This window comes from Anabrus simplex, chromosome 8, assembly GCF_040414725.1.
Source record: "Anabrus simplex isolate iqAnaSimp1 chromosome 8, ASM4041472v1, whole genome shotgun sequence".
NCBI classification, from domain to species: Eukaryota; Metazoa; Arthropoda; class Insecta; order Orthoptera; family Tettigoniidae; genus Anabrus; species Anabrus simplex.
In genome coordinates this window covers 33,058,313-33,079,990 of record NC_090272.1, presented here as the reverse complement: position 1 = coordinate 33,079,990, position 21,678 = coordinate 33,058,313, and the positions used below count along the sequence as shown (strand labels likewise).

The window sequence follows — 21,678 nt, the reverse complement described above, 5'->3', positions numbered from 1 at the left end:
GAGCAAGTGCTCCATGTATTAGAGGATTTCTGCCCGTGTAAAATTGTGCTCTTTTGTAAATTTGAGCTAGGAGCTCAGGAAGAGTAAAGTGAGGGCTTGAAGTTCACCACCAATTTTGTCGTTCAGAGACTTGTTTAATGTTGGCTACTTGTACCTGTAAATTGTGAAATTTTGAATTTTGAAAATATAACATTCACTTTAAGTTTTAATTAATTTTGACACTGTAGTTAGACCCATTCACCCCGGCACCTTCTTTCACCTCTGCGATCCACAAATACCCCGGAATAATAATAATAATAATAATAATAATAATAATAATAATAATAATAATAATCGTATGGCCTCAGCTACAGCATGCAAACATTTTTATTTAGGCTACCAGCGCGTCAATTTCGAAGTTCCGTTTGCTCCTCCAGATAGCAGGGACAAGCACCAAACCTGTTAGCAGGGATGTTTTACATCCGACATCTTACGACTTCAATTGAATCTGAGGATGCTCCCCGGAGTCGACAGTGATCACCTACCCATCCTACTTAAAGTCCAGCTACTACCAAACACTATCTCTCAAAACGCTCCTCCAATAAGCTAGGCTATCGGGGCAACCTCAAATCAACGTACCGAAAACATACATCTTTATACGAGACTCCCCCCCTCTCTAGACTGCCTCGCCTCACTTTTTCAGACCACTATCACCTCTGTTTCCCACGCCTATATACGCCTGCATCCCTCCAAGCAGACTCCTTACTCGTATCCTTAGTCCGTATCCAAAAGTCTTCTAGATCTACCTAAGGGAGAACATTATCTCCCAATATCCCCATTAGCACCCGCCTATCTCCAACTGATCTACAGTGAAGTCAGTATCTGTGACTCCTGGGCACCATGCATGTACCATCTTAAACTTCTGCCCAAGTAGTGGTGAAAACTCTTCTTGGAAAAGGCAGTTCCTCTATCTACCGTATCACTTATTAAGACTAATTCCCATGCACTGGCTACCCATCACCTAGATGCTCGAATTACCCTGATATATCTCCGTCGCCCACTCCAGTACACCTCACACCGCTCCCGACACAGACAATACAAGATAGCGCCATATCTGTGAAGTTCCACACTCTTACTGAGTTTTCTATTATCATCCTCACCACTGCCACTACCCTACACCATGAAGAAATCCTCATTCTCCTCTTTCCTAAAATTGGAAAAAATCTATCCACCTTTAGTATCAGCAACAGTTCTGCCACCCCTCCATCGCCGCCAAACCCGTTGACAAGATCCCAGACCGCCACTAAGAGCATCGCCTACATTATCATAATTTATCCCCCCACGTTCCGCTGCAATTTCTGCCCCAGATTCTTCTCCTTTAAGTCCAAATTCTCCGCCTCATTCAAACTAGCTCCACTGACTTCACCGCAGACCTCTCCTTAGTCTTTCCTACCTTAGATTTCCATCTGGAATTTGACACCGTCGAGCACCCTGCACTAATTTAATTTACTTCATGGCGCGCAAATCCTACATCCATCTTATAGTAGTATTTCTCTCGAAGAGGTCCGCCCGCTTCTATATCCATACAACGCTAAGTATTTCCTTTACCATGCTCTTTAGTGTACCGCAAGTTTCGGCACTATCTCCCCTATTCTTCCTAACTGATCAACACTGCCATCTTCGAACTCGTGGTCCCACCCAAGTCCCGCAATTCGCCGATGACACCGCTTTCAACCAATCACTACTGATCTGCATTTAGGGCAGTCGCCCAAGCGCCAGATTCCGTATCTATTGTTTTCCTAGCCTTTCATTAAATGATTTCAAAGAAATTGGAAATTTAAACATCCCCCTTGGTAAGTTATTCGAATCCCTAACTCCCCTCCCTATAAACGGATATTTGCCCCAGTTTTTCCTCCTGAATTCCAACTTCACCTTCATATTGTGATCTTTCCTACTTTTCAAGATACCACTCAAACTTATTCGTCTACTGATGTCATTCCACGCCATCTCTCCACTGACAGCTCGGACCATACCATTCAGTCGAGCAGCTCGTCTCCTTTCTCCCAAGTCCAAACTTTGCAACATTTTTGTAATGCTACTCTTTTGTCGGAAGTAACCCAGAACAAATCGAGCAACTTTTCTTTGGATTTTTTCCAGTTCTTGAATCAAGTAATCCAGGTGAGGGTCCCATACACTGGGACCATACTCTACTTTTGGTCTTACCCCAGAGACTTATATGCCCTCTCCTTTATATCTTTACTACAACCCGTAAACACCCTCATAACCATGTGCAGAGATCTGTACCCTTTATTTACAATCCCATGTATGTGATTACCCCAATGAAGATATTTCCTACTTTCCTTATATAAACACCTAGGTACTTACAATGATCCGTATAAGGAACGTTCACCCCATGAACGCTGTAATTAAAACTTGAGAAGACTTTTCCTATTTGTGAAACTCACAGCCTGACTTCCTTGTTCTCACATCATCACTGTCAAACTTTCCTAAACACCGTCACATCCAGATGAAACACATGTATCTCCTCTCCTTAAATACTATAGTTCTCAATACACCCATTAGTTCATCTAGACCCTCTGAGGAAGCTGTTCAGATCGTACTTTATCAAAGAAGAGAAATATATTTTTAATGTTCATGCCGGTGTTCATACTTTCATATTTTATCTAGATAACATAGCACAATGTGAAGTTTTCCATCCAAACATTTGATTCCTGCATCATACACATTATAATCACTACTGAAAATACTGTATATGGCGTTTTATTGAAATTTAAAAGTATTATTATTTTCTTCTTTCTTCGATTTTGGTCTACTTTGGACCGCGGTAAACAACTGATTTGCTTGTTAGTCGTTTTTTTCTTACCCCAGAACTTATTAATTTCGCTGTCATTCTCCTTGCTCTATTCTGACCACATGTTCTTGGACTTTTTTTCCCCTGGAACCTCTTGAATTTATCGATTTTAGCTCGAAAAATATCTCTATTAAAGCTTTCTTTTGGATTGATGCCAACTTCCTCCATGCCTCTTGTTGCTTCTTCTACCCATTTAGTAGTTTCTTTTACTTTGATGACGTACTTAAAGATTTTCTTTGTTAGTCGACTCTCGTGCACTCTTGTGAGGACGGGCTGAGTGGCTCAGACGGTTGATGCGCTGGCCTTCTGATCCCAACTTGCCAGGTTCGATCCTGGCTCAGTCCGGTGGTATTTGAATGTGCTCAAATACGTCAGCCCCGTATCGGTAGATTTACTGCCACGTAAAAGTACTCCTGCGGGACTAAATTCCAGCACCTCGGCGTCTCCGAAAACCGTAAAAGTAGTTAGTGGGACGTAAAGCAAATAACATTATTATTATTATTATTATTATTATTATTACTGTGAGGTGCCCATAAAACTTCAGTCTCCTCTTATGTATGTTGTCTGTGATCTTCTTTGCCTGTCTGTCTGTTCAGATCTTTCTTTCTCCTATTCCTCCATGTACCATCATTTCTTTTTTTCGGATCCTAAGATATTTTTAAAGATGTTTCTTTCTTTCTTCTCTACGTCATCCATTTCCCCTTTCTTATTCAGTATCAGACACTCTGAACTGTACAGTTCCTCTGGTTTTATAACCCTGATACAGTATCTATTATTATTATTATTATTATTATTATTATTATTATTATTATTATTAATTCCAATGTCTTTCGATCCTTTGATGATGAAGATTAAAAGTTACCTACAGTTAAAGATTCTACAATAGGTTTCTGCCAAACCAAAAATGATTAGTGTTTGTAAATAGGCCTACGATCTGCCATGCCATGTTACAAATTTCAATCGTGAAAAACTTCTCTGTTCGCTTTGAAACCTCTTGGATAAAGAGCCAAAAGAGAAGACTCGACTAGGTGTATCTCTTAATTTGTTTACTTCGTAGACGTGACTCTAACCGCGCAGCCACTTCCTCTGTGATGAATGATTCACTGGTTCAGTTGCAAGCTGGGGAACTCGAATCTTCAGTCTTGCAGACAACACTGTCAGGGGCATCAAACTCACGACATTGAACTAGAAATGCACCTTTGTTCCACGCGTGCTTAATATGTTAATGAATGTTGGAGCACTACACTGATTATGAATAAGTACAGCACGAGTGGATGGCTTTAGAGACTGCACCACCTAACGTGAGTGAGATTGTACTACATTCAGCATCTGCATACACAATTCAGGTCAAAATATACATGGAAGGAACGACGACAACACCTGCAATATAACGCGATAGCGACCAGGGTTCGAACCGGTCGAAAACAAGCAGCTATGGCAATGTGTTAATCACTGACTCAATAATAATAATTCCTTGTTGCTCTAGTGAACGAGCGTGTTTACACAGGTAGAGTTCACAGGGCAGTGGGTGGTGGTGGTGGTGGTGGTGGTACAGTGGCGCTGCTAGTGACTCGGCTCTATCAGGTACAGTCGAACCTCGATATCTCGAACCCCCATCACTCGAATTTTCAGTATCTCGAAGTAACTTAGATTTCCCGGCCATTTGTCCTATTTTTCACGTGTATTTATTTCCCTATTACTCCAAATTCGGTTACACGAATTTCTCGATTTTTCGAAGCAAACATTTGCTCCCTTGAGGCAAAAAATACTCTGTAACGCGAACTCTGTGGAACATCAACTGTGCAGTAAGGCATTTGTGGTAGGTGAGGAACAATTAAGAACTACAGTGATGCTGGGAGCTAATATGACGAGAACCGAAAAACTAAATCATCTGCATACACACATGCATTATCATTATAGACTGTTATGCCTTTCAGCGTTCAGTCTGCAAGTCTCTGTGAATTTACTAAACGTCGCTACAATCCTCTATTTTCAACTAGTGTTGTGGCCTCATTTAGTTCTGTACTTTTTATCTTTAAATCGTTAGAAACTGAGTCTAACCATCGTCGTCTTGGTCTACCTCTACTTCTCTTACCCTCCATAGCAAAGTCCATTATTCTCCTAGGCAACCTATCCTCCTCCATTCGCCTCACATGACCCCACCACCGAAGCCGGTTTATGCGTACAGCTTCATCCATCGAGTTCATTCCTAAGTTAGCCTTTATCTCATTCCGTGTACCCTCCTGCCACTGTTCCCACCTGTTTGTACCAGCACTCATTCTTGCTACTTTCATGTCTGTTACTTCTAACTTATGAATAAGATATCCTGAGTCCACCCAGCTTTCGCTCCCGTAAAGCAAAGTTGGTCAGAAAACAGACCGATGTAAAGATAATTTTGTCCGGGAGTTGACTTCTTTTTTACAGAATACTACTGATCGTAACTGCGAGCTCACTGCATTAGCTTCACCACACCTTTATTCAATCTCACTATATTACCATCCTGGGAGAACACACAACCTAAATACTTGAAATTATCGACCTGTTCTAGCTTTGTATCACCTATCTGAAATTCAATTCTGTTGAATTTCTTACCTACTGACATCAATTTGGTCTTCGAGAGGCTAATTTTCATACCAGATTCACTGCACATATTTTCAAGTTCCAAGACATTAGACTGCAGGCTTTCGGCACAATCTGCCATTAAGACCAAGTCGTCAGCATAGGCCAGACTGCTTACTACATTTTCACCGAACTGAATCCCTTCCTGCCAATTTATACCTTTCAGCTGATGATCCATGTAAATTACGAACAGCAAAGGTGAAAGATTACAGGCTTGTCTAACTCCTGTAAGTACCCTGAACCATAGTCCCCCAGTTTGGTGAACATCTTTTCCCTCGGTACCCTGTCATAATGTTTCTCTTGATCTAAATCTTCTAATGATCGGAAAATCTGCGAAGCATCGCTGTTTCTCGGGTGAGAATTAATTACCGGTCACGTACGAAAGCAACCCCCGAAGTCACTGATGACAGCTCCGTTTACGAATCTCGTCTGCGTGGTATCGACGAGAAGTTCCGATGTGAAGTGCGGAAAGGTTAACAAAGGTGTTAACGGAGGCATGTTTCTTGTTTCACTACTGCATGTACTGTATCCTGTCTTCCAAAAAGTTACTGTAAGAAGGGTTAGTTTGCTTTTAATTAGTGTTAAAAATAATGTATTCACTATAAACCGTGGATACATAGCTGCTGAGGTGATTCGAGATATCGAGGTTCCACTGTACATTCACTGCACTCCACTTTACTGGGAGTTTGTGTTTTCTTTCAGATTTATACGGGTTAAACTCTGGTCTACCAAGTGCTTGCGCCATCGCTCTGCCCTGTAAACCAGCCTTAGGCGCGCATTCACCAACTCAAGAAGTTTAAAGCTACGTAAACCGAGGTAACAGTCAAGTTTGTATTCACCAACAACATTATCTCGGTTTAAAATTTTACCGGAGATTGGTTGGCCGGTAAAATAGGAAATTTAAAATAATAGCCCTCCAAGATGGCAGCTCGTGGACGGCTGGAATGTCTAACTGAAAGGGAAAATATCAGCGACGAGTAACATGATCAAGATCATGCAATTAATAAACGTCCTAGGAACGTGCGACATATTTCGAGGACTACGAGGACACTGACTTTCAGACACATTTTAGGTTATCCATGATCGAACATAACCTGGAATTCCTGACACATAGGTAGGCCTAAAATGAATTCTCGATTATAGCTTATATCTTGTACGCTACACGAGTAGGTGACTTTTGAATGAAGAATTAAGAAATACTACTCTATAATTTGTTTTCTTATTCTCTATGTTGTTAATGCTTTCTGCCACCAAATTCAATAACAATTCACTCTCTTGGAAAGTCTTTTTTTTTTTTTTTTTTTTTTTGCTAGTTGCTTTACGTCGCACCGACACAGTTAGGTCTCATGGAGACGATAGGACAAGGAAGAGCTAGGAGTGGGAAGGAAGCGGCCGTGGCCTTAATTAAGGTACAGCCCCAGCATTTGCCTGGTGTGAAAATGCGAAACCACGGAAAACCATTTTCAGGGCTGCCGACAGTGGGGTTCGAACCTACTATCTCCCGAATACTGGATACTGGCCGCAGTCAAGCGACTGCAGCTATCGAGCTCGGTCTCGGAAAGTCATATTAGGGTTCCTTCTTCGTTTCTGCTTAATAGCGGGCATAATTTATGAATAGATTATTTGCAAACCCCGAATGGAATCAAAAACGTGTTTACATTTCGATAGTGCCGGCAGCACGTAGTCATTTGTTTTCCGCGCGTCAGTATGAATAAATTACGGGTCGAATTCAGATTGAAATGACAACTTAGTTTTGGGAAACCGAGATAATACATTCTGTGGTGAATACGGAAGTGAGCGTTATCCGAGTTTTGGAACTCTAAGGTACCTAGCATGCCTTTGCTGGCAGGATCTAGTGTTTACACTGCACTATATCTTCTGGCATAGGCTAGAGCAATGTTGTTACTTTCATAGATCTGTATCGATTTTATCCTTGGCTTTGACAATATGAAAGTGATCGAGGTATGAGCGATGCTGGTAATGCCAATCCTTATGCAGCCAGTCCCTGCTATGAATGGTGTGAAAATGTTGCTCATAGGGTCAGCTGGTGTATGCATTTCAGTGGGCTTGGCGGGGAGAGGCTTGGTGAGGAAAGCAACGGGAAACTACCTCACACCTCATTTTCCTAGTACGCCTCTTCAGTGATGCCTAGGCCATCTATGACAGCTGATGGCAGAGCTGTTGAGGATCCCACCAGCGGCATCGCTGACGGACTGAACATACATACATAAGGTACCTAGCAGCAGAAGTAACTGACATTGGTGAATACGGGCCTTACTGTACAACAGCAGCAGTAATGCCATCTAGCGAAGGTGAGCGACAGCAGAAGAGACAAAGCCTGTGTGTCTCTTTTGACCAAGCGGGTCCTCCACAAAAAGCAAGAAGTCATGAATGACATAAAATGTTCCTTCATATTACATGGAAAGATATTTTAGTCAAACAAGATCATTTTCATCGTGCACAGAAAAAAATGCAAAATGTTATTTACAGAAAAGAGCCGATAATTGACACGTGAAGGAAGTGAAAGTAAGAGGACACGCCGCTGCCATATCGCACAGAAAGTGAAGATATACATTCCTGTAAAACCTACCTTTAAAGTGGGAGATCAGATAATTCAGAGAACTAACAAAGGAAGTGGTGTGAACTGGGCTACAGTGACGTCACGCAAGGCTGCGGTCATGACAGCGGCCAAAAGAAGGCCAAACGTGTGAGCTGAGCTCAGAACAATGCCCTTGTACAACAATGATCATTTGCGTTACGAAACCGAACTGTCTCCTTTCCATGAAACTAGGCAAGGGGACGATAGAAATCAGATATTTTCATGGACGGGGAAGAGACAAGTATCTGCGGTAGAATAATGTGAATGGGTTTGGGAAAAAGGTCAAAAGTGGAGTGTTCTCTTCACAAATCCGCATTGTGCATTAAACAAATGAGGATGTATGAACTTTGACAGAGATGGGAATGTTGCACCCATCAGCTCTGCTTGGAGAGTACCGACAGGTAGACAGTTATTGTCATGTAAATTCATCTTACCTCGTCTCCGACCTCGTATTATTATTATTATTATTATTATTATTATTATTATTATTATTATTCAGCCTTGCATGGCCCTGTTCAAGGATTATAATTCTGGACTGAGAAGTAGAACGGGGTTCACTTGATACGAGATGTTCTCAAGCTGTTAGTTACAGGAAGAAAGCGCACAGTAGAAGATGGCGCTACTGACGAACACTGGTTGCCATGGTTACAACTTTGACGTTAACTTCAGATAGACAAATTACATATCCATGTTAAAAAGGGTTGCAGCTCACCTGCAGGGCGACCAGCGACTTGGCCTGCTCGTGTATAAGGTAGTGGAAGGGGCCAGGCGAGCGCTGCTGCAGCGGCAGGCAGTCCATAGCGGGCGTGCCCCCGCTGTCCGGAACCTGCAACAATCACAACAAATACTGTCAGGGGACAGGCATTACCAAGGTCAAATGTCAGAACTTTCAATTAAATCATCAATGGGCATATCCTAAATTTAGTAGTATTAATCAGCGCTTTTCTGAAAAATAGCTGAGCGCTCGGGGCAATTAGCCAATGTTGACGTAATACAGAAATGCACTCATTTCTATTTTGAACACCGAAAATCAGATTTTGACAACGCCAAGAGAACTCCACTCTCACAACCTATTTTAATGACATGTACCGTACAGTACAGTACAAGAATATTTTATTTTATTTTAAAGATAAACATACAACACAGAGCAAGTCTCCAACCACAGTTCACTTGAAAAGTCTATATATTTAAAATAAAAGTGTTATCTGTGCAATGCTCAGAATTTAAAGAGAATGATATTTCTGTATTGGTCGTGTCCACGGTAACAAGAAAACGCGCTTCTTAATTCTCCGTCGTCTCTGTATGTATGTATGTATGTATGCGCATCACGAGAAAATGGTTGAAGAGAATTTACTGAAAATCGGTATGTAGAGTCGGGGAAGTAGGTAATACAATCTAGGCTATAAATAATTGTATTCACGCGGAGTGAAATTGTAGTTTAGGGGAAGGCCTAGAATGTAATCGTCAAATATTTATGTTATTAATGGTCCTGTCGATAAATACCACATTGCTAAAATTATATAGAATTAAATTTTCGGTCACTCAGGTCTTACCGTATCGGCTATGATAACAGATATTCATAAATTTTGATTTTGTTGGTAAGTCCATATCAACGCCGAACCACGGGAAAATGTGCGAACAGAACTTATTGAGAATTGATAAGTAAAGTCAGGGAATAAGGCACTACAGTCTATGCTATAAGTAATTGTATTCACGGTGGATGAAGTGGAAGTTTAGGAGAAAAAGGCTAAAATGTACTTTTCTAATACCTATGTTATTGGTCCTATGGTAAAGTACTCCATTACAAAAGTTATAGAGAATACATTTGGGATCATTTATGTCTCACACAGTTTTACCGTACTAACTGAAGTAACAGAATTCATGAATTTACATTTTTGTTGCTTAGTCCATATCAGCGCCGAGCACTGCTGACATGGTAATATTGTTCAATCGTGTTAAACTTTGAGACCACTGAAGCCAATTCTCACACAAGATCTCCTAAAAATGAATTGATACTTCAACACCTGGCGATAGAAACCCAATGTAAACAAAACAGAGATTAGTACCTTCCATGTAGACAACAGGAGAGTCCATTACATTCCACAAGTTCAATTCAGAGGCCAACAGCTAAAATACTGTGCTCATCCAAAATACTTGGGTATTGTGCTGAACCGCTCTTTGACGTATAAAGAACACCTCTGCAGAACAGCAGCAAAGGTTAAAACACGTAACAACATCCTTCATAAACTCAGTGGCACTAGTTGGGGAGCAAATGCTAATGTCCTCCGAACAACAGCTCTTGCCCTAGTATACCCAGTTGCAGAATATTGCAGCCCTGTATGGATCAACAGCGCACACACAGGAAAAGTTGATGTCCAGCTGAATGATACCATGAGGACAGTGTCTGGCACACTCAAATCCACACCACTTAAATGGCTACCAGTATTAACTAACATCCATCCTCCTCACCTTCGAAGGCTAACTGCTCTGAAGAAGGAATGGTTAAAGTGTTCTGCAAATATACTCTTGCCGATTCATCAGGACTGCAACCCTGAGAAGCATGGAAAATTAAAATCTCGACATCCATCAAGGCAACTAGGAGAGAGACTGGTTGAATCACAGTTCAATATGAATAATGCCTGGAGGGAAGAGTGGGCTGCTTCAAACCCTGACCAGCGAGGATTGATATCTGACCCTTGTAGGAAACTTGCTGGGTTCAACTGGCCAAAAAGTATCTGGGCTTCGTTGAACAGGCTGCAGACCGGTCTTGGAAGATGCAACTTCTGGCTCCACAAGTGGGGAAAAATTTCCAGGCCTCATTGCGACTGTGGTGACGTGGCTCAGACAGTCCACCATGTGCCCACTTCGGAGCTTCCAGGGAGGATACCACGAACTTCATGCGGCAAGTGAAGAGGCATTGAATTGGCTAAATTCTCTGGACATTAAATTATAAGTTAATTACCTTTGTCCGACTGTTGTTTTTATCTACTTTAAGTATATATATATTCTCCGTACCCTCTATATGCCATACGAAATAAATAAAATAAACTGGTAATGGATTTTGTCACGATTGCCTTAAGATGTAAAACCGCGTGCTCATCGGCCCGTATCGACAAGGAGAATTGTGGAGATTATTATAGAAAGTGAGAAAAAGTCGTAAAGGAACGACCACTTAAAGAATAAGACAAGAGTCATGAAGAAAGCAAGGACTCCCTATACAAACGTTGCCCTGATATCACAGAGTAGGAAGAAAACTAAATGTGAATGCCTACAATGTATACAGCTCATAAAACTGATCAACAATAACATTACATTGATCATTGCTGTGATGTGGTTTGTCCACTGCCGACTGGATCCCTCGCTGCGCTAGGTAGAGCGACGCATGAAGTTGGCCGTTATTTCTCTCTTCTGCTGCCACTCATCTCCGACAGATGGGGTTACTAATGTGTCCCGAGTAAAGCAGCCTGCCTGAGTATTGGCGGGAAGTAGCTCGGGAGTTAGACAACTTTGCAAAAGCTGTAGGATTGTACCATCAACGACGGGTACTACAGTCAGTTTCAAATATAACAGTGTGATAGTACATACATCGCACCCTCGCACTATATGTTGAAGTGAGAGATATTATTGTCAGTATTCGATTTATTATTATTATTAATATTATTATTGTCAGTATTTCAGTTGTATACTTTGTCACTAATATTTGTAAGCTGGGAGGTCTCCATATATGTAGTGTGAGTAATTTGTTTTGAACAACGAGTGGGAAAACATTGCTATATTGGAACTCGGAAACTTTGCATGAGTCACGTATATATCCCAGTCTGATGAGATGAGCTTGTTCTTGTGCTAGGAAAGTTCTATGACTCATGTGAAACACCCCAGCGTTTGTTTATGTCTTGGGACCAAGGAGAAGTTCAGGGCATGGTCTTGACAGGAGGATCTATCATGATTGACTGGCAAGGACCAATCCAGACGTATCATGTGAGGGGAAGGGGAATGCCGAGGTCTTTATATTCTTCGACATCACAGCGGAAAAGGAGAACCACAACTGACACACTGTACGAGAAGGAAGTAGTGCGGACAGACTGTACGGGAAGGAAGTAGTGCTAACACACGGGAGTGAAACTGGATATACGGTACGGTAGTGACACGGTTGCAATATACTGGACTGGACTTCAAACGTTCGTGGAACGTAGTCTTGTTATGTTCGTGGAAAGTGGCTGATCGACAAATTGTGGAGTGCTTACGCATTAAGTATTGTAACACTTGTGGCGGCGGGCATTATATGTTGGTGAAAGCTATCTCAGACTTTCCATAATTTATGTTCAGGATCGACCAGCGTGTGTTGCTCAAATGTATATACCTTTACAAGTGTTAAAGTCTGTGAACACAGTATTACGAGGTACAGTATCTGTATGATGTTATAAGTGCTGATTATGAGAATCGGCAAGTCGTGTTGATACAGAGACAGTGAAGGGTTCTTATCTACATATATGTACATTGTTCAACGAACTAACTACAAATGGTGGCTTAGTTCTGGTTTTCGTTTTCTCACTGTTTTCATTGTTGTTGTAATTATGGAGTCTTCCAGCAATCTTTTGTTTGTGTATTATAAGTGTATTTTGGTGTGTTGATGATGTGCTCATGCACGGATTTTATTAAGAATATAGTTAGATATTTTAGAATAAGTGGAGTTATTGATGAACCTAGGTGCAGTTCCTACCTATTTAGTCGTTTTCAGAAGGTTAGATAAGGCCTGAAGCAGATGTACCAGTACGGAGCATTATGTACACGTCCTGGGATATAAAGAATTATCATGCTCTATCTAAATTCGAGGGATCCGTTCTGGTGAACTCTGGCGCCCATACTACGGACATTTCGATTAATGATTTTTATTAATTTAATTTACTTATATATTTTATTATTATTTATTAGTATTCACGAAATGTTACAACAGTACTTATAGTCGCTTAAGAAACAATGCCGCGTGTCTGGCGATGTTCTTCCTATCTAATATCTCCCTTAAGACTGGTCACGCCTCCCAGCGACATATGGATATGCAGTTCATCAGAACAATTATCGTTGTGTTCATTTTCCTATGCCTGTGTATAAAGGAAAATAGACCTTATTTACCATATAATGTAGGAGTGCATAAATACGTCATACATTCCTACAGTACGGTTTATAAGCGCCATATGACGTCATATGACTTCCGAGAATTAACTTGCTATCAAGGTCTCTATGTTTATGACCAAGTCCTCCGCTAACATCAAAATATTAGTGTTTTAACAGTGCATCGTCTGCAATATGTCGTATGCAATCTTTGGTCATACACATATAAACAAGCATGCTATTAATAAATATTATATTTTATACCGAGCGACTTGTATATGCGGTCCAGGTCACGTAGCTACTAGTCTTCATTCGGGAGATAGTTTCAAAGCCCACTGCCGGCAGCCCTGAAAATTGTTTTCCGAGCTTTACCATTTTCACACCGAGCAAATCGCTTCTCTCCTAGCCATCTGCCATCCCATGAGAGTCGTCGGAGTCGGCGCGACGTAAATCAAGTAAGGAATGTCGCCGCATTAAAAAATATCATCTAAGCGAGTTGGGCGCGCAGCTGTGAGCTTGCATTCGGGAGATAGCGGGTTCAAACTCCACTGTCGGCAGCCTTGAAGATGGTTTTCCGTGGTTTCGCATTTCCACACCAGGCAAATGCAGAGACTGTAGCTTAATTGCGGCCAAGACCACTTCCTTCCCACACATAGTGCTTTCCTATCCCATCGTCGTCATAAGGCCTGTCTGTGTCGGTGCGACCTAAAAAGCAAATTGTAAATATATAGAGTACCGTATATACTGTATATAACTAGGGGACCGCGGGAGAAATCTCGCATGTTCATAAAGTATGTGGTGGAGTAGCCGCCTGGTGAACTAAGGAATACACAAATCAGTACATTAGACAGTCTTACTTACCACTTAATGTAATCTTTCGTTTTTTAACATTTATTATATCCACTTGAACGGAAGTAAATGTAAGTCCATTACTATACTGACGAATGTTCTGGAAGTAATTTTTGCTTTTACTATCATCCTTTTCTTAATTGATAACTACAGCATATTATAATGACACAAAACAGGCGTCCCAGCGGCCAGAATGTGAAGTGGACAGCAATGATGGCGCGTACATTCCTACAGCAACAGTATTTGCAAATCGCACACTTCGCACATTTTTAAACTCGTTTTTAAAGAAATTATCGATATTTATGAAATGAGAGTGCAATTCTTCACTGCTAATGTCTATTACCTTTCTTCTGAATGCTCATTTGTCATGATGGGTTACTTGTGAGTGCCGCAAAAGGGATCTATACTACTGAAATAATATATATGATTCAACTTTACCTCAAACTTACATTTCGATGACATCATTATTGTTTTTGAGAGGAAGTATAATCATTCTCTCTTAACACTAAACAAAAAAGAATGTGAAGGAACTGTATTAACGAAGGGAGGGAAGAAAGGGCCACGAAGGACGCGAAAATGGACGATATCCTACGCGTTTCAAACCTAATACCGTCGTGGTCGGAAAAGAACAAGCGCCGACTACGGAAAGATAAAAGTGAGGAGCCTATGTCAGACTCCGCTAAGGGCTCAGCAGGTGACATCCCAAGCTTTCAAGTCACCTCTTACAACAACCATGGGACACTGTGGATGTATTCTACCACCTCCACCCAGAGGATCCCGGGCATAACGTATGAGCCACCTATCTCCGTGGAGATAGATGGTATGTGAGTTACCGATACCGGTGCGCTTTAGCGCTCCTCTGTCGGTCATTATTTAAGTTAATTATTTTGCGAGATTGATTGTAGTAGTGAATAGTTAATTGAAGACTTGATGATTAATTTTGCGATGAAATGCGTGTGGAAAATATTTTAGTATGTGATTAATTGCCTGGGCGCTTGTACTTTACCGGCTTGGTGACACAGGTATTTTAGTGGAATACGGCATGTGGTCTTGTACATGTGGTAGTCCTTCATGTATTGACCGTGCGTGTATTGCTTTAGGTTCTGCAAATGCTATGCGGTATATATTGTGCTAATTTATCTAGGATAAATTTGATGCAGATGTTAGTTTGTTTGACAGCATAATTGTATTGACAGGTATTTAAAGGTGCACCCGCGTCGGTTTCCGTGTGATCCAGTGCTTTTGAGGCTAGATTTTATTTTTAAGGATGAGGCAGCAGCTTTTTAGGGAGTGAGGTGCTTTTAATGCAGTTTTAGGAAGTGAGGACATGTTCTTGAGGTTGGCTGGGTAGGGAGTGAGTTTACTTGGTGACTGATTAGGATATTATGAGTTGTTTGCTTGGCATGGTAGGTGGGGGGTTCTGGTTTTGGTTCGATAGCAGGTTGAGTAGAAGTAAATTTAGTATGGTGGTGGTATCTTGGCTGAGCTGGTAGGTGTGGGGTCCGGGGTTCAATGTAGGTTGGGTGCTGAGGCTTGGTAGTGGAGTGGATTTAGGGTTTGCATGTAAGTGGTTTGTTCGTCTGTAGTGGTCGTTCACTGCCTTTTTAATGTAGGGGCAGCCAGGGAATGAGGCGGCATGACTGCCTTGGCAGTTTGCACACCTCGGCTGGTCCCGCGGTACCGTGCAGTCAGTGTGGTGGTGTGGGCCTCCACATCTGTTACAACGAGTAGCGGCTGAGCAATTAGTTGCGGAGTGGTGCAGTAAAAGGCAGTTGAAGCACTGGGTGACAAGGGTGGGGCGAGGGCGGTCGTGGGTTCGAGTTTTGGTTGTGTTGGTGTTATGTGTTGGTGGTCTGGCAGTCCTGGGAGCAGGTTTTTTACGTCTGCTCTCAGTCTGCGTGTACTTGTTTACTGTGTCCTTGCCCGGTTGTGAGACTAATGAGGTCTCAGTCCCGGGTTCGGTTTCTGGTGGTGGGAGAAGGGGGGAGGTGAGAGGTACATCATCTACTGTGTCGTCTGTTTGTGTTGTTTTGTGTGGGTTGTCTGGGCTGGTTTGAGAGAACTTGGTGAGTGTTTGTGGTGTAGGGTTTGTCTGAGCTGCACAGTGTGTTGTATGTCTGGTTCTGTTTGAGTTGCAGCATCAGCGTCTTCACGGTCTTCTACACAAACCGCATAACGGATATCGTGATGCTTTAGTTGTTTGTCAATTTCTTGATAGCTGATTTCTGAATCCATGGAAAATTTTAATGCATATCCGTTAGGCAGTTCCTGCAGGAGCTGTATGTGGTGTTTAACTGGGTTGATGGCTGCATATAAACGTTTACGGCTTTCGTGCAGTTCTCTCTGACGCTGGTGTGTGTTGAGGTAGCGGTCAAGGCACAGGGGAATAGAGAAGGGATAGTAGCTGGCAATACGTGCTCTGGAATGGATTTCAAGTGGCTGGTGGAAAGGGGAATTGGGATCGATGAAGTTTGAGGACATGTTTAGGATTGTTGGTGTCCAGGCTACTCAATCCACCTGGGGGTCTCGACGAGGTGAGACGGGAAGGTCGGTGTCTCGGTTACTCAATCCACCGAGGTGGTCCCGACAAGGGGAAGGGGGGGGGGTGCTTGGTGTTTTTGAAAAACACTGGAACGGTCAAACTCGTTGAGAGGACCGGCGCGCTGGTTGGTGCTCGCTCAGTGGGCTCGGTCGAAGCAGGTTTAGTTTTACCGTGTCACAATGGGACAAGCTACGAACCAGAGACCACACTGAGGGCTCTGACAAATTTGCTGGTATACGTGCGCCCGCGCAAGGCAGGCTGGAGGTCTGGTCTGGTATGGCCGGGTGACTGGCGGCGACCGCGTAAAGACCTTTCTGACCGTATCAGATTGGTCGGACCGCGCTGAAAACCGCGAGTATGGCTGCTGGGCGTGGCCGTGCTTGGGAACGGACTCTTGTAAGAATCAGTATCAATTAATGTTCTGCGGTCTCCCTGATAAAATATTTGTCAGTCTTTAGAGCGATGTGTAGCAATTTGAACGCTTTTAGAGATAAACCAGCCAATAAATATCTATGATAATGTGCTCCTTCGTTGCGATTCATGTTCATTTCACCAACTTCTACACACCAATCACAAAAAGTTTTAAACTCATCTACAGTACATCGTGTTTGTTTTCTCATGATATAATAGAATCCACTTCCAGAGCTTACGACTTATTAAATTAGGCTTAACCTCTCTATCGCATCATTTCGGGAAAATATTTTTTAAATAGAGAACTGTTTTGTTCTCCGCACATTCTTGAAGAACGCAGGTTGAGCCATTTCCAGGAACGACACCCGGGTTACTGCGTCTACCGCTTGAACTGCCTCCGCGCACGGAACACGAACCGTTAGGCCAAGCATGTGCGTGTCGTCAAAGCCCATAGGGGAACGATCTGTTATCTCATTCATCCCCCGACGTGGACGGACTGTCACAGTAATGTGCAGACTGTTAGGACGCCACACTCTTCAGTGCTAGAGCAAAGAGAATTTGCCATCACCCGGCCATTTGTCTGCGGGAGAGAAGAAGAAAAAAACCGTTCCCTTTGCGCAGAACTAATGATCATGAATACGTCTTTCAAGAAATGGAGCTCAAGTACTGATAACGAACGATTTATCTGCATAATCGTCTCACAGAGATGAATCCTCAGCCGCAGCATCTTTGGCGACCAAGGCCTACGGTAACGACTAATGTGACGTCACTTCCGTCACATATTTTGTTGCGTCACGTTACACAAATTTTCGGATGACCCCCAACCGTAAGACATATGCATGTCAAAAAGAAACTCGCAAAAGTAAAATGTTTGCTTCAAAAATGTTTCCGGACTAATAAAGCCTTCACTAGCCCAGGAAGTTTAACGCTTCAGAATAACAAATACGCGTTGATTTATTTCTATCCAACCAAATAAAATTGCTGAATAAGTTATGTTAATGTTTCGTAGATCTGAGAAGGCACCAGAGTATAAAAGGTACTGGGGGTTTATGGTTAGGTTACAGGCAAATAAGGGCACGTATGTTGACAATTAGACCACAGAGGGAATTGACAGAACGAGGTCTTGGTTCGAAGTAAATACGTACAGGGGTTACACAAGGCTGTAATCTTCCACCTTCGTCGTTCATAGTATACATGGATCATTTACTGAAAGGTATGAAGTGGCACGGGGTTACCAATAAATGTTCTAAAAGCTGCGGGACAGAGTAAAACTAATGCATTATTTTCGAGAGGAACTTGTAGAACATTCATGTGGACCTGGCTACTTGACCTTCAACAGGCATAACAGAAGGAGACTGATGCAATAAAAGTACAGTACGTCACTAGACGATTTGTTTTGTGACTATGAAGAACAAATGTAATCTATTGAAATATATATTCAACTTCGATAATGTATCATAAGACAAACTTTTAATATATGATCCTGAAAAAAAAATCTTATGATAATTTTGTTGTAAGATGTAAAATTGTAAGGTAAAGCAATACAATACACAAGCACTTTTATTCGGATGTATTTTTATAAAATTTTGCGTGTTGAAAAATCCTATCTTGTAACAACACGAATACACAAAATTCAAAACATAGCAGAAAATGAGAACTAAAAGTATCATTCTGAATTGTATGCTGAAAGTAGCCTAGTACAGAAGATGAGTATTGCACGATTTGAGAACACACATGTATTCACCGTTTAGGTGTAAACGTGTTTAATGTCTTTTCTGAAAAATAAAAATGTTTGGACTGATGTTTATACAACTATCAATTCAAATGTAGTAAGCAATTTGGCTTATTCCGATGGCTTGGTTTTAACGGTAGGCATGGCTTAAAGCTGAAATAAGAGAGGTGCAGCAAGTGTGATATGAAAAATAGTATTTCTAAGATTAAGGTGATGTCAGTAGGTAAGAATGTTGGAGATGTTCAGGGTTCAACCAGACTTCGGGTGAGAACTCAAATGCATACATGGACTTAGAAGTAGTGTATAATCAAACAAAACTTGAGGGGGAAAATAATTCGACTGTGGGAAAGCGAGTGGTGTAAAACTACAGATGAAACCATAAAAGTCATACTTTGCTAATGTACAAAGTAGGTTGAAAATTAAACTATAGATTGGCCATAATATGACAGCTATGATAACAGACCATGGGGAATTTGGTGGATACTTCTGTGGATTCAAAATAACAGAAGATCCTAGTTACGTGTGTGGTGAAAAGTTGACTTATACTTTGGTAGTGTAAGTTACTCAACTTATAAACTCAGTGGCCGGTGGAGAAATACGAACTCTTTAGTGGAGAGATGAAAGCATCCTGCATCCTCCGCAAACGAAATCATAAATAAAGCTTCGTGTGTTCCGAAAGGGGAAATTCTCGCATAATTATACGAAGCGCTTATTATTATTATTACCTCCAGTAATAAGAACATAAATGGTTTAAGGAGGAAAATTTTAGGACCAAGAGACACGGAAGAAGGGTACCGCCTCCAAACCCGGAAATCTACAGAAAAATTATCTAATATTACGGCAGACCTCAGGAAAAGAAGGCTAAAATTTTATGGACATGTTAAGAGGCTTCCAGAAACCAGACTAACCCACCAAGTTCTTGAAAGAGTTGATAAACTGAAGAATTTCCCTTGGATACAACAAACAAAAGCGGACATGAAGAATGCACAAATTCAACATGAAGACATTTTGAATCGAAATATACAGGGTGAAGCGTAATTCGCGCACTCGGGCGTCGCAGCGCGACTCCTCCTCACATGCCAGCAATAAAAAAAAATGTCTCTTACAAAATTTCGTCTTGCCGAGTATATCCGGTAGAAAACGGACGTTGAAGAGTAGCAATCTGGCAACACTGTAACCATATGTAGGGTAACTACCGCTGTCAGCACGTTCTCGTCGTGCTGTACAGATGGTGCAGTGGGTAGAGTTTTTGGTTGGCATGTAGGAGGTCGATGGTTCGATCCTGGGTTGAGGCGCATTTTTTATTTGCTAATTTCCATCTGACATTACCTACTGTAATACAGTAAGACACCGTTTCTGAGGTGACATGTATCCTACATTTACAACATTCTGTAACGCTGAAACAACAAATACCTGGTTAGACTAATTAGAAATAGACAGCTGAAACAAACAGGTTTCACATCTAGTAGATGAAGTGCTGCGAATAAATTCACGCTCACGACGTGGAAAGGGCGCCTTTCAAAGCTCACCAATGAAAACTATTGTTCGTCCATTTCTAGGATCGTAGTATGTAAGTGCAAATGGTTTCTAGAGGACCCACTGCAATCGCTGTTGACGATTGAGATGCCAGATACCATACCACCTGGACTACATTTACGAAAGAAAAAACATACGTCTGAACCCAGGATCGACCACTCGACCTCCTGCATGGTAACCCAAAACTCTATCCACTGCACCAACTGTACAGTACGACTAAAACCTGTTGACAGAGGTAATTACCATACATGTGGTTACAGTGTTGCCAGATTGCTACCCTTCAACGTCGTTTTTCTGCCGGATATACTTGCAAGACGAAATTTTGTAAGATACATTTTTTTATTGCTGGCATGTGAGGAGTCGCGCTGCGACGCCCGAGTGCGCGAATTACGCTTCACCCTGTATATAGAAAGAAAATTGACAAGTGGGAAGTTACTCCAGAGAATGAAGTACCAAAAAGAGCAGGTACCAAGTGGACGGAAGAAAGGAAGAGGATCTTTAGTGAAGAGATGAAAGCATCCTGGATCCTCCGCAAACGAAATCATAAATAAAGCTTCGTGTGTTCCGAAAGGGGCAATTCACGCATAATTATTACATAACGATGTCAATTCTAAGGTAGCAGTACGATACTGACTTCATTTCTCCTCAGTTTCCGTGAAGTGTTATTCACAATACCATTGGTACTGTTATTGCGTGCTCCACCCAAGTGAATCCCTCCCTCCCTCCCTCCCATGGAATAGACAACAGAACAGGAAACTCCCATCCTCTAGTTCCGTATCACTCGGAACTGTGGACAATTAATTTAATTTATACACGCATTAGAATCTCGTTATTACTTTTGTATTATTACATTAAATAGTAAACTTATTAGTGTTTATATCCATTCTACAAACTATTTATCACACTTTTTCTTTCCTTATTAACTTTGTCCTAGATGTAATACAGTACGACATATTCTAGAACATACATGTTCTTGTCCTTCGTAAGTTTCGTTAGTGTTTATGCTATTTTTATTATTTTCTTTTTCCACATATTTTTAAGTACATAACATTTTTGCTGTTCTTCCCGGTGTATTCCGCTCTTCGTTTAATGATGTTGCAAGTGTATGGAATTATTTCTCTGTATCTATTTTTACTTTTATATTCACTACCCAGATATTTAACACTAAGCACATTCTGAATAGATGTGCCTGTTCCATTGTTTCTCCACAGAATAAACAAAGATTTTGGTCATATATTTTTTCTCTTTGACATTGCCAAGCCTTTATTTCTTTGTTGACAACTTCTGGATTATTTCACAGATTATTTCACAGATTTGCTCTTACAATCTGCCATAAGCATCTGATTCTCAATAACTTTCACTGAAATCGTTACTTCCTTACACAGCGTCTTATCTCTGTTCTGAATCTATATCCCAGAAGTATCCCGTTT

General features: G+C 41.5%; 1 protein-coding gene across 3 annotated transcripts in view; it reads right to left on the bottom strand.

Annotated features, from left to right (window-relative positions):
* jvl (javelin-like) overlaps positions 1–21,678 on the bottom strand; it is a 483,163-nt gene that overhangs the window by 79,660 nt on the left and 381,825 nt on the right. For all 3 annotated transcript variants that reach the window (XM_067153090.2, XM_068228909.1, XM_068228908.1), the window contains exon 2: positions 8,782–8,895. In XM_067153090.2, the coding sequence (XP_067009191.2) occupies positions 8,782–8,895 (114 nt within the window). The remainder of the gene's footprint in view (positions 1–8,781; positions 8,896–21,678) is intronic.